General features: G+C 46.4%; 1 protein-coding gene across 2 annotated transcripts in view; it reads right to left on the reverse strand.

Annotated features, from left to right (window-relative positions):
- Positions 1-5,650: 5,650 nt before the first annotated feature.
- Positions 5,651-12,328, reverse strand: part of TIPE3 (TNF alpha induced protein 8 like 3) — a 36,433-nt gene continuing 29,755 nt past the window's right edge. For both annotated transcript variants that reach the window (XM_086710682.1, XM_086710680.1), the window contains exon 2: positions 5,651-7,151. In XM_086710682.1, coding sequence (XP_086566808.1) covers positions 6,589-7,151 — 563 coding nt within the window. In that variant the 3' untranslated portion in view covers positions 5,651-6,588. The remainder of the gene's footprint in view (positions 7,152-12,328) is intronic.

Genomic DNA, 12,328 nt, shown 5'->3' on the forward strand with positions numbered 1-12,328 from the left:
TGTTACACTGTGGTGCATGAAATATATTCTCTAAAGCCACATGTTAAAGATGTTTCAAAGAATGCTATTTGTATATACAAATAAAGATAGTGTTGTTTCAGTGACACAATGTGTTTTCCATATAAATGGAGGGAAAAAAGGTCTGAGAACTCCAGAGTCTCATTTGTTGGGGAATGGCTTTACTGATATACTTTAAAATTAAAATACTGATTTTAATCTTAATTTAATATACTGATAATTTCCTATAATATTTGACTCAAATCAGTAATGCCTTATTCACAACTTTGCTTATTACCCTGTTATCTCTACAGAGATACATTGCTGAGTCTGACACATCTCAATTTGCAATGTGTGTCTCAGAAGAGGGTTGGTCCTGACATTGCATCCCAGTGGGCTTTAGCTAAGCTGGTGACTGACTGGCTTTCTACCCAGGCCCACATGGTTCTGTTCTCTGTTCCTTACAGAGTCTTCCTTTTACCCTGCATTTTCTAGCCTAAAGCTTTTCCCTCTGAAATCATGAACTTAGATGTATGATCAAAAGTCCTGAAGGGGATCATCAAGAAGTTATTTCTCAGTCATTTAACTAGTGAATAGTCTCCCTTCTAAGAACCCTACAAGGATGAAATGCCCAGTTTCTCTCCTGTGATGCTCAGAACACAGAACTATGGCACTAGAAGGATTCTTGGAGATTTTATTTTATTTTTTTTAACGTTTATTTATTTTTGAGACAGAGAGAGACAGAGCATGAACGGGGGACGGTCAGAGAGAGGGAGACACAGAATCCAAAACAGGCTCCAGGCTCTGAGCTGTCAGCACAGAGCCCAACGCAGGGCTCGAACCCACGAACCGTGAGATCATGACCCAAGCTGAAGTCGGATGCTTAACCAACTGAGCCACCCGGGTGCCCCTTGATTCTTGGAGATCTTGTGCAACTCTGTCTGCATTTACGGCCCGAGAGAGGTGAAGTGCAAGGAAGTTACCAAGTAAGCTTGTGAACTGAGACTAAACCTTCTGACTCATGGCTTATCCCATATTCTGCGCTTTGCACTATGAAAGCCACAGAAAACCCCCAAAATACCTGTCTCCCCAAAACCAAACCCACCATCTAGTTCTAAAATCGAGTTGTAGTTGTTTCTGAACCACAAAGTGGGGGCAGCCCCATCCCACCACTTACTTCAGTAAGACCCTCTCCTCAAGGAAACGCAGCTCCAGGAGGTGGAAGGATCCCAGTCACACAGAGGGGACCAGCCCACAGGCTCCTCCCAAAAGAGCCTGGAAGAGTGCTTTTCTCCCTCCACAACATAACGAATTGCCGCTCCCCGGCTAGCGTCCAGCATTTGCTCTGTGCCAACCTCTGGCGTCCATCCAGCCTCTTCTTGGGAGCCAAACCCCAGACTCTTTTGTCCTAGGAACTGGTCCAGAAGGGCTTTGGCAGTCGGCAAGGAGGAGCTTTATACCACGGCCTGGGGGGCCCGGCTGCCCAAACTCTGGCTGCCTGGGTGGGTGGCCGGGACCCTGCTCTGTAGAGACCTGCCCCAGCTCTGCAAAGGAAGGACAAGGAAGGCAAATGATAGCACCGAGGGGCTTGCTGGGGTGGAGTGTGAGAGAATGCTTACTCTGGCTGGTTCTTCCTTCTTCTGGGTGGTGAGGAATTCGATGCCACCAGTACCTGAGTGCCATGTGCCTTGTTCTTAAGCTCAGCCAAGGAATTAGCTCCTGGGATCCCAGAACCACAGATACTCTTGATGCCTGGGAGTCTGCACTCTAGTAAATCTGGAACTGAGATAGCGTGTGAGTGGGCACAAGTGACTTCTCTTCTCTGCAAGGCTTTCCCTCTGTTCCCTTCCTTGGAAGGAGCAGTGCCTGGTGTGTCTAGTGATGGCCTCTCTTGTACCTCTGAGTTTCATTATTAGGATTGCCAGGATGGGCTGGTCAGTTCTTTGGTTTATGTGTGGTAGACTGTGCTGGCCAGTTCCAAAGGGCAGGCAGGGCATGTGGGAGTCCACCTCTTTCTGCAGCAGGCCTGTGTGTCCCCCAGACACTTGGCTCATCCTGCACCTGTTGTGAGTCACCATTAAGGGCAATGTGACATTCATTCTCTGCAAGCCTACACTCTCACATGTTGTCTAATGATTCTCAAAATTGAGAACCCATGGACCCTGAAGACTTACAGATCCACCTAGTTGCAGAAATATATTCAGTTAGGGGCGCCAGGGTGGCTCAGTCAGTTAAGCATCCGATTTTGGCTCAGATCACGATCTCACAGTTTGTGAGTTTGAGCCCCATGTCGGGCTCTCTGCTGTCAACACAGAGCCTGCTTTAGATCCTCTGCCCCCCTCTCTCTGTTCCTTCCCCACTCGCGCTCTCTCTCTCAAAAATAAATAAATATTAAAAAAAAATAATAAAAAAGATACATTCAGTTAGATTATTTCACTTGAGTTGATCATTCAGCATGAAAGTGTAAATACAGGAAATCTCAGACCCTGAGGCTAGGTGGCGTCACCCACAAGATTCAGAAGGTACTTAGATCGATTTTGATTTTTTTTTTTTTTTTAAAGTCGTCAGAATGAAGGGGCACCTGAGTGGCTCAGTCGGTTAAGCATCTGACTTCGGCTCAGGTCATGATATCGCAGTTTGTGAGTTCGAGCTCCGCCTGGGGCTCTGTGCTGACAGCTCAGAGCCTGGAACCTGCTCTGGATTCTGTCTCCCTTTCTCTCTGCCCTCCCCTGCTCACATTCTGTCTCTGTCTGTCTCAAAAATAAAGTCGTCAGAATGAAACAGAAATCCCAAACTCCCTTTAGAACTCATGGGAGAGTTCTTCTCTCTCCCTGGCTACCAATCCTCCTTCCCGCCCCCACCCCCCCCCAAAACCAGAACTCTCAGTGATTCCTAGATGCCATTTTGGGGAACAGGGTTGTGGAAGAGTCTTCCCCCTAACAAAAAAGACCTCCCTCTAAGAATGAGCAGGGGGTGGGCCTGGTTGGTGGCCCCCACAGTACAGTTAGACTAAACAAGGGAAAGTGGCCACACAATTCTGAGTTGGGAGGGCCTTGGGGACCCTCTCCTTCAAGGCCATCTGATTTATGACTCTGCTGTCAACCTCCCAGTCCATTGACGGACAGCTCATGCAATGTCTTCACAGCCAAAGCTGGCTGATCTAGAATTTTCACTGATCAGTTTTGCTCTTGACACCTGAGACCATGTTGAATTAAAAAAAACAACAAACAAACAAAACCCAAAGATAATGGGCAGAGGGCATGCAGGCCTGATTTGTGCTCTCTCTTTTTAAAATGTAAATGGATGTAAGAAGTTCATTGAGCAGCCCGCAAATGTACTGATCTGCTTCTGAAAAATGTACAGATGGGGGAGATGGGAGTTTGGAGGAGAAGCACAGATGGAGAAGTCTTTTCATTTTGATTTGTCACTGAGCAGAGACCTGGAGTTGCTGAGGGTGTCAAGACTCACAGATGCAAACACAGGGAGGAAGGGCAACACAGACACACGGCAGGCGCAGCCGGCAGGAAATGTGTTTCTGCAGTGCTCAGATGCATGAGGAGGGACACGTAACCAGGCGCGGGCTGGGGATTTCAGCGTAAGTCTGCCGTCCTCCCAGGGGACAGAGCTGAGTGCTCACAGATGGCTGAAGACCTAGCGATGTTTCCAGATAACTGAGACAGGCTGCTCCTGCGCCCCTCCCCTCTTAAAGAATGAGTGCTGTCTCTGCCCTTCATTTGCTGAGCCAGGCTTTGCTCTCTGAACTTCATGTGGGGCTTGATCAATTGAGTGATTTTATATTATTGCTTCTCTTGAAATCCTTTTTCTTTTCGGTGCCACCTAAATGTAGATATCCTCACTTTGCCTTTGTGGGTTCTCATTATTGCAAATTTTATAGAGTTCTGAGCACAAATGCACATGTGCAGGGTCCTGTTTTTGAAAGCATCTAGCATCTGCTGGTCTCCTTTGTATTTTCTTTTCAGCCAAAATAGCCTTTCAGGGCCACAGAGTGATGTGAGTAGAGCCCTCAGGATAAACTAATAATGTGATTCTTTTTTTGGTCACTAGATTGTTATGTAAAGTATCTGAAATTTGTAAGCCTTCAGCTGGTTGATGAAACTCGAGAATCACTTGAGTTTATATGCCAGTGGTATATTTAAAATGTACACATGGGATTGGTTTTGGCTATTTTTAGAGGCCTGTGGGTTACTTTTGCCTGGGTAGCCCAGCCCCCCGCCCCCCTGCTGTGCTACTGTTGATAACTTTGAGATACACCCAGCTGGTCCTGCAGTAGAGAGCCCCTTGGCTGCCTCAGTGGGGAGGTTTAGGCCAGTAGAACATGTTTTGGTCTACACTCTGCTTTTGCACTTGCTGAGACGTGCTGGTGGAAGTGCTGATCCTTCTCTGATGAGAACAAGGAGGACTCGGTTTCCTTAGGGACTCGTGGACTGTCAGAAACTAATGTGTGCTAATGACCGGCCAAGTGAGGAGAACCTGATCCTGCCTTCTTCCCTGCTGTGTCTCAGATGAACAGAAGATAGTTCCATGCATTCCTTGTGGGTCTGAATTCTCTGGGTGGGTCCACCTACTTAGTGAAAAAAGAACTTGCTTCTGGAGCCATCCCTCAAACTAGAAAGCAGTCCTTAATCAGACGAGTGGACCAAGGCAGGCATTGAAGACTCTGTATGTGAAAATTCAGCTATCTCTGGGCTGCTTGCTGCCTAGTGGGTAGGTGGGAAGGAAGGAACCTGCCACTGGTGGCTTCCATTGCCAGAATGGCCAATGACCTCCCCAGCCCGCATGTGCACAGGGCATCATCGTTCAGTCCTCAGGTCTGTGAGGAGGGGCTGGGGGCTGACTTAACTGTTCCCTTTTCCCTACTAAACACCCTTCCTATGAGCTAATTTTGAGTGCTGGTAACTGAAGAACTTAACTGGTGGTTTGCACTGATGTTGACACAGGAGCCAGTTGAGGCTGAGTGGCCACTGTAGGTTCACAGGATGCCATTTCACATCCTCAAACCATCTCTGGATGGGATGAGCCATGGGCTGAGCTAATGTCTTTTTATAATATCATCAGGTATAAGAAGCAGAGCAGCATGGGAGGTGATGCAGGAAGACCAAGTCTCCTAAAGTGGTGTCCTGCAGACAACATGAGAAGGCAGTAAATACACTGTCCTGAGATTTGTTAAGAATTGATGAAAATGTCAGAAGCCACAGTGTGAAAGTGAGGCTGGGAGACGCTCAGAGAAGGTGGTTGGTCACATGTCCATGAGCAGCTGCCTGCACCCTCACCCTTCCTGCCTCCCACACTGCCCCTTAGGGTCTGAGTGCAGAGTTCTTGCTCTTCGTTGTCTGCCTTTAAATCCCATTCTTCTTCTTTTTAAAGAGAGAGAGAGAGAGAGAGAGGGAATGTGTGCAAGTATGCGAGTGAGTGCACACAGGGGAGGGGCAGAGAGAGAATCTTAAGCAGGCTGCACGCCCAGCATGGAGCCCAACATGGAGCACGATCCCAGCACCCTGGGATCATGACCTGAGCCAAAATCAAGAGTCCGACACTTAACTGACTGAGCCACCCAGGTGCCCCTCAATTCCATTATTTTTAACACTGCATCTAATTCCAAGGTATTTTATTTTTGAATCACAACTCCAAAACCTCTTGTTTGAAGGGTTTCAATTTATTAACGAACCAAAGAAAATAGCACAATGTGTCTGTGAAAGGCCAAGAGAGATGGATAGGGGTTCGTGCTGCCCAGCTCTCCTGTGCTGCTGGGATAAACCCTCCCACACCTCACGGTGGCCCCTGGGAGGGAGAGGCCTCTCCCACAGGGAACACACTTCCCTGCTCCTGCATTATGAGTGAGAAACTCTCCATACCCCCACCCTGCTGGAAAGATTCCCTCTGCAGGATCATAAACCTACATCTAAGACCTAAAAAACACAACTCTTGGAAAACATTTTTCCAATTTGCAGCTACACTTCTTCACACCTGTGTATTCATCTGTGTTTGAAACAGCACATCTAGAGACAGACTGTAAACCCGGCCTACTAGATACCATTATTCTTTTCTTCTCTTCTGCTTAGTAGTCTAGATCCAGGTTGATCCCTCTCACACTCCAGAGAGAAAATAATAAGAGCTTACGTTAGAGTTTTTAAAAGCGGGAACATACATTGTCTCATTTGAACCTCACAGCAGTCCTGGGAGGTAGGCAGGAGGGCATTGTGGTTCCAGGATCCCGAGGATGGTTGTACTGGTGAAGCTGGGAACCAAATCCACGTCCTCCAACTCCTGGTCCAGGGCTCCTTCCACTCCACCAAGATGCACTGAGCTCACCTTGAGGAGCATAGCAGCCTTCTGCCTAGAACAAATGAAATGTCCTTTGGGTTGGCGAGCCAAGGTGATTTGAAGAACAGACCTCGTCAGTGAGCTCAGGGGATAAACACACCTGAGTGCAATCTGGCATCAATATCAGATGGGCGAATAGGACAGAACATGGGCGTCTTCGACAAGGGTTTCCGGGTTTCTTTTTTCTAACCTGGACCACATTGGGTACTAGAACTGGAACTCGGCAAAGTCCAGGAGGAGAGAAGGCATTCAGAGGACTTTCTCATCTAGCAATTTATTGATTCCTTCACAAATTCTCTTGAGGTTGGGCCTACAGTCTCCATCCAGACTATAAAGGGTAGAGAGGAACTCCACGTCGGCAAAGTGGTTGAAGACGTGGTTGATGCGCCCATGGGTCCTGGGTGTCAGGTGTCGCTGCACCAGTTCATGCACCAGGTCCTTGCACTCATGCAGAAGCTTGGAGAGCACGTTCCTATCAAAGGTGTACTCCACCTCATAGAAGCTGACGATCGTCATGGCCGTCTGGTTCAGCTTCTTCCTGAGCTTCTCCACGATAACAACCTCCTCCTGGCTGAACTGGTTGTGCCGGTAGAGGATTCCAATTTTGATTGCCACCTTGATCAAGTCTTTCATGATCTTGTGGGCTTCCTTCTTGCTGTGGGTGTGCTCTTTAGTGACTTTGTAGAGCTCATCAAAGATCTCACTGCTGGTGTCATCAATCAACATGTTTGCCATAGTTTTGCTGGCTATTTTGCTCAGGATCTTCTTCTGAGCTTGAAGGGCAAGGCTCTTTGAACTAAAAACATCAGGACCTATAGTAAGGAAAGAAAGAAAAGTTATAGAAATATGAGAACCATTAGTGTCTTCTACAAGTGAAACACACGAATATGTTCTTAGGGCAAAGACTCATGCCTTTTATACCCCACAACTCCCTAATCAAACCCCACCAAAGCCTGGGATCCCTCCACCGTCCTCTCCACATGACATGCTTATTTACCCTCTTGAGCCTTCTATCTTGCACTCTTCCCTCTCTGGAAGTGGTTTCCTTTTGTCCAGGCCAAATAGCACATTAAAAAATTTTTTTTTTAAATATTCATTTTTGAGAGTGAGAGAGACAGAGTGTGAGTGGGGGAGGGGAAGAGAGCGAGGGAGACACAGAATCTGAAGCAGGCTCCAGGCTCTGAGTTGTCAGCACAGGGCCCGACGTGGGGCTTGAACTCATGGACCATGAGATCAGGACCTGAGCTGAAGTTGGACTCTTAACTGACTGAGCCACCCAGGCACCCGAAATCGCACCTTTTTAGACCTACTTCATGCATAACGCCTTCCTGACCCTATTAGCTCACAGAGAACTAACCAGTTGTGCAAATTACTGTTTAATGACAAGAATGTAGCACTGATGCCAACACCATTCCCAGGGAAGACATGGGCAGTTGATCATGGCAGTCTTTTTGACGGAGTCTCAGAATCTATTTTTTGAGTCTATGGTGTATTTTTTTCATGTTCGGTATCTTGGAAATTGGTATGTGTCTTACAGTCACTGTTGCCAGGTGGCACTTGTGCTGTGGTTGTCATTATATGCGCATCAATTTGCACAGTAGGAGCCAGAGATTTGGGAGAAGTCAAGAGTACTCGAAGGAATATTGCCTCTCCAACGCTCTCCGTTGGCATAGGGAACAGAAGGGCGCTGCATGAGAAACACATGCACTGACCACAGCAAGTCAAAGATACTTCAGATGAGCAGTACCCTGAATGTGAAGCAGCTTAGAAAAACCAAAGCCAATTTATTTCTCTCTTATGTTCTACTTCATGAGTGAACAAGAGTAATATATGTTAAAAATAACACTTGTCTAAGCAAGTCCAAAAAGAATCTTTCAAGAAGTATAAAATTTATGAATAAAAAGAAAACAGTCATTCACAATTTAATTGGCAGCATATTTTTCTTTCTTAAGAGCACATGAAACAACATCTTACAATTCACAGTGTCTTAGATTTGATAAAATACTCCATGAAGTCACCTATTAGCTAGAGCTGACGTTTGAAACCCGCTGGCCATTACTCTGCAGTATGTATGCCTGTCTTCCAAGGTGATTCAAGTTGCCTAAGGACTGAGACAGTGTCTCCCACAGCACCTAGTTCAGTTCTGGGCACAGGGATGAAATGGTGTCTGCTAAGTAAAATACAGAGAAACACTGCAGAAGAATAAGGAAGCAGTAAAATACAGTGCAAATTTATACTTAAAAAAACAGTTTTCCTTTGAGAATTGAGGACCTTTATAGGATCCAGAGAGATTTTATCCAGCATTCTGTGGCCACATGTAAGTGACAGATACGATAGGCAGAGCAGACAGACAGATGGCCACACGTGCCATGTTCTGAAATCTTTGCCTGTCCGCCCCATCTCATATTCCACACCCTCTGCCCATCCTGGACTCGTTTTCTCAGTGGACAGTGATTAATACCTGTGATTAATGCTCAGGTCTCACAGACACTCAATAAACACTCCGACACAATTCAGACAAGGCTTGTGTGCACTTCCTGCACCCACATGGCCCCCTCACGACTGGCCCAGCCTTGCTCCCTCGGTCCTGGGTCCTTCCGAGACAGCTACGTCTGCTCTCAGGCTTCTAGATGCGGGCCCCGAGGGGCATGGCCTGGAGTGGGGTTGCTGTGGCAGGATCATCAGCAGTAAGGTAGTAGGTACCATGGGCTTCCTACAGCTCAGGAAGCTCTCTCCCTAAAGTTTGAAACCGTAGAGTCTTCAAGCAACTTCACAGTCAAGTGACCCTGACGTGGGTGGGCTTTTTCCTTCAGTCTAGGTACAAAGGGAACAAACAGCATCTCTTGACTATTCTTTACCATGAGAAAGCCCAGAGTGCCTGATTTATGCCCTCCTAGAGTTTGTCATAAAAAATATTCCTACCCAGTCTGACCACCTACTAGGGTCACCAGACCTTTGTGTGAATAACCTGTTCCCCAAAACACCAATTTGTATTCCAAGGACAAATATATGTTTTTAAAATTTATTTACTTTGTGAGGGTGGGAAGGGCAGAGGGAGAGAGAGAGAATCCCAAGCAGGCTCTACATTCAGCATGGAGCCTGACTCGGGGCTCAATCCCATGACCATGTGATCATGACCTGAGCTGAAACCAAGAGTCAAGGCACTCAACTGACTAAGCCACCCAGGCGCCCCCCACAAAGACAAACATTTACAAGTATTAAGAATGTTCAGAAGATTGTGCTGTATGCTTTGAAGTCAATCCCACAGCAGAGGCTTAAAGACTTTTGAGTAGTGGCCCTGTCACTAAAATAAGCGTATGCCTCCTCAGGTGATTATTCTGAAGGGAACAATGGAATTTAGAAGGACCTCTTCTAGAATATAAAAAAAATGAGTCATTTCTTTATAGATACAGCTCCTAAAAGCTGCCTGAGAATAAGAGTAGTAAGAGACTCTTTAGAAATGCAGCAAGCTTGGACGCTTGGGTGGCTCACTTGGTTCAGTGTCCGACTCTTGATTTCGGCTCAGGTCATGATCTCATGGGTGTGGGACTGAGCCCTGAGTTGGGCTCTGCGCTTGCAGCTTGGAGCCTGCTTGGGATTCTCTCTCTCTCTCTCTCTCTCTCTCTCTTTCTGCCCCTCCTCCCCTCTCAAAATAAATAAACATTAAAAATAAGAAAAGAAAAGAAATGCAGCAAGCATGTACCCACACAGAAGCGGCAGATCAAATACATGCATGTCCACCAGAATGTGAGCTCTGTGCGAGCAGGGACGGGTGTCGAAGCCCTACTGTATGCCTAGTGCCTCACACACTGATGGCACCTGGCAGGTCCTGGTGGCAGGAAGGGAGCACTGGCTGGCTCTGTGCCAGACGCTTCATGGTTTTAACTCTGTTGGGTGAAGCTGGCATTTTAACCAAGGCTCCTCTGCGAGCCTGATTCCAAACACTGCTCTTTCCCCTGCCAGCATTCCCAACATTTTTCTCTAGACCAGTAGCTGCCACCGTTTTTGCTCATATATTCCCTTAAGGGTTTTGAAAAACTACGTACCTCCTTGCATATTTTTTTTTAAAATTTTTTTTTTCAATGTTTATTTATTTTTGGGACAGAGAGAGACAGAGCATGAACGGGGGAGGGGCAGAGAGAGAGGGAGACACAGAATCGGAAACAGGCTCCAGGCTCTGAGCCATCAGCCCAGAGCCCGACATGGGGCCCGAACCCACAGACCGCGAGATCGTGACCTGGCTGAAGTCGGATGCTTAACCGACTGCGCCACCCAGGCGCCCCCCTCCTTGCATATTTAACTTGGCAGCCATATTTTTCACCTTAAGTTTAAATAGTTATAATTTGTTAATAGACATGATTTCTATATGAGTGATATTTAAAATTAGCCTGCTATATCATTCTTTTAAATATGTCCAACATAACATAAACACTGGCAGTGATAGGACATTATTGTCCATTTTAGAGTGACAGGAGCAAGCTCTTCTTTAGAAATGTTACATTGTTCTTTTTTTCCCTTTGAAACTATCTCTTTTCCATGACACCCAGAGAACTTTAACTTAATATGTTTTTATGCTTGAAAGTGTTTTATTTGACCAATTCATCATAATTCTCTACAGTCAAAGGATGCATACAAATTGAAATTTTAAATTAAAAGATGATTCTGGTAACCATAAATCTCCAAGCCTCAAAGCATTTCCTCTGGAGTGAGTTATTTCATTTTAGCACACAATATGAAATATTAAAATGTTGACAAATACTAAATGTAAAAGGAAAATTTTTATTGGAAATGCAGCTTCAAATGAGATGGGTAGGGGGCAGGTAGGTTATAGCGTCTTGCTTCAAAGAGGCATCGCCAACCCCAGAGTTTCACATCATCCCTGTGTCTGACCAGGGAGGTTTTGCACCCAGGGTAATATACTGTCCTGATACGATTCTTAATGGCTGTGGCCTCTGACGAAAATAGCGGAAAGAAGACAGGTCCACCCTGCCTTGACCTCATGTTGTTTGTCAGGCAGGTAAGTGTAGAAAAGAGTATGTACTGAAATGAGGAAGAGGAATTGGATCTATAAATGAATTTCCTCAAAACTGTCCTCATCTGCATATCACATGGAAAGTCTCTGGACTCTCGGCGGTACGCACAACCAGATTGAATTCTCCCCTTCTGTGACAGCAGCTGCATTCCATGAGATGATAAGTGCTCTTTGGGGGTAAAGAGCTTCTTTCTTGATCAAGTAAGTGTGGACAGGACTGGGTCAGGCAATGCTAAAAGATTCTTTTCCTGTGAGACTTAACAATATTCCTTTAACACATGAAGGTGTTTTCAACTCTCTGAGAACGCTGGGTGTGGTAGGCAGAACAGTGACCCTCCAGCTGCCAAAGGTGTCCACATTTCAGTCCCTGGAACCTGAGAATATGTTACCTTACCCAGCAAGAGAGACTGTGCAGATGTGATGAAGTTAAGGATTTGGGGATGGAGAAATTACACTGGATCATCCAGTGAGCCTGATATAATCACAAGGGTCTTTTCTTTTTAAAAAGTGTTTGTTTATTTTTGAGAGAGAGAGAGAGAGACAGACAGAGCACAAGTGGGGGAGGGGCAGAGAAAGAGAGGGAGACACAGAATCTGAAGCAGGCTCCAGGCTCTGAGCTGTCAGCACAGAGCCCGATGTGGGGCTTGAACCCACGAACCATTAGATCATGACCTGAGCTGAAGTCGGACGATTAACTGATTGAGCCACCCAGGCGCCCGGAATCACAAGGGTCTTTCAAAGTGAAAGAGGGAGGCAGGACAGAGTGGGCCAGAGAACGGATTTGATGATGGAAGTAGAGGGTCAGAGTGACGTGATCGCTTGCTTTTAAGATGAAGGAGGGAGCCACCAGCCGAGGAATGTGGCTGGCTTCTAGAGGCTGGAAAAGGAAAGGGAGCAGAATCTCCCCTCGAGCCTCTAGGAAAAAAAAAATTCAGCTCTGCTGATACACTGATTTTT

This window comes from Puma concolor, chromosome B3, assembly GCF_028749965.1.
Source record: "Puma concolor isolate L17-30 chromosome B3, mPumCon1.1.hap2, whole genome shotgun sequence".
Lineage (NCBI taxonomy): Eukaryota > Metazoa > Chordata > Mammalia > Carnivora > Felidae > Puma > Puma concolor.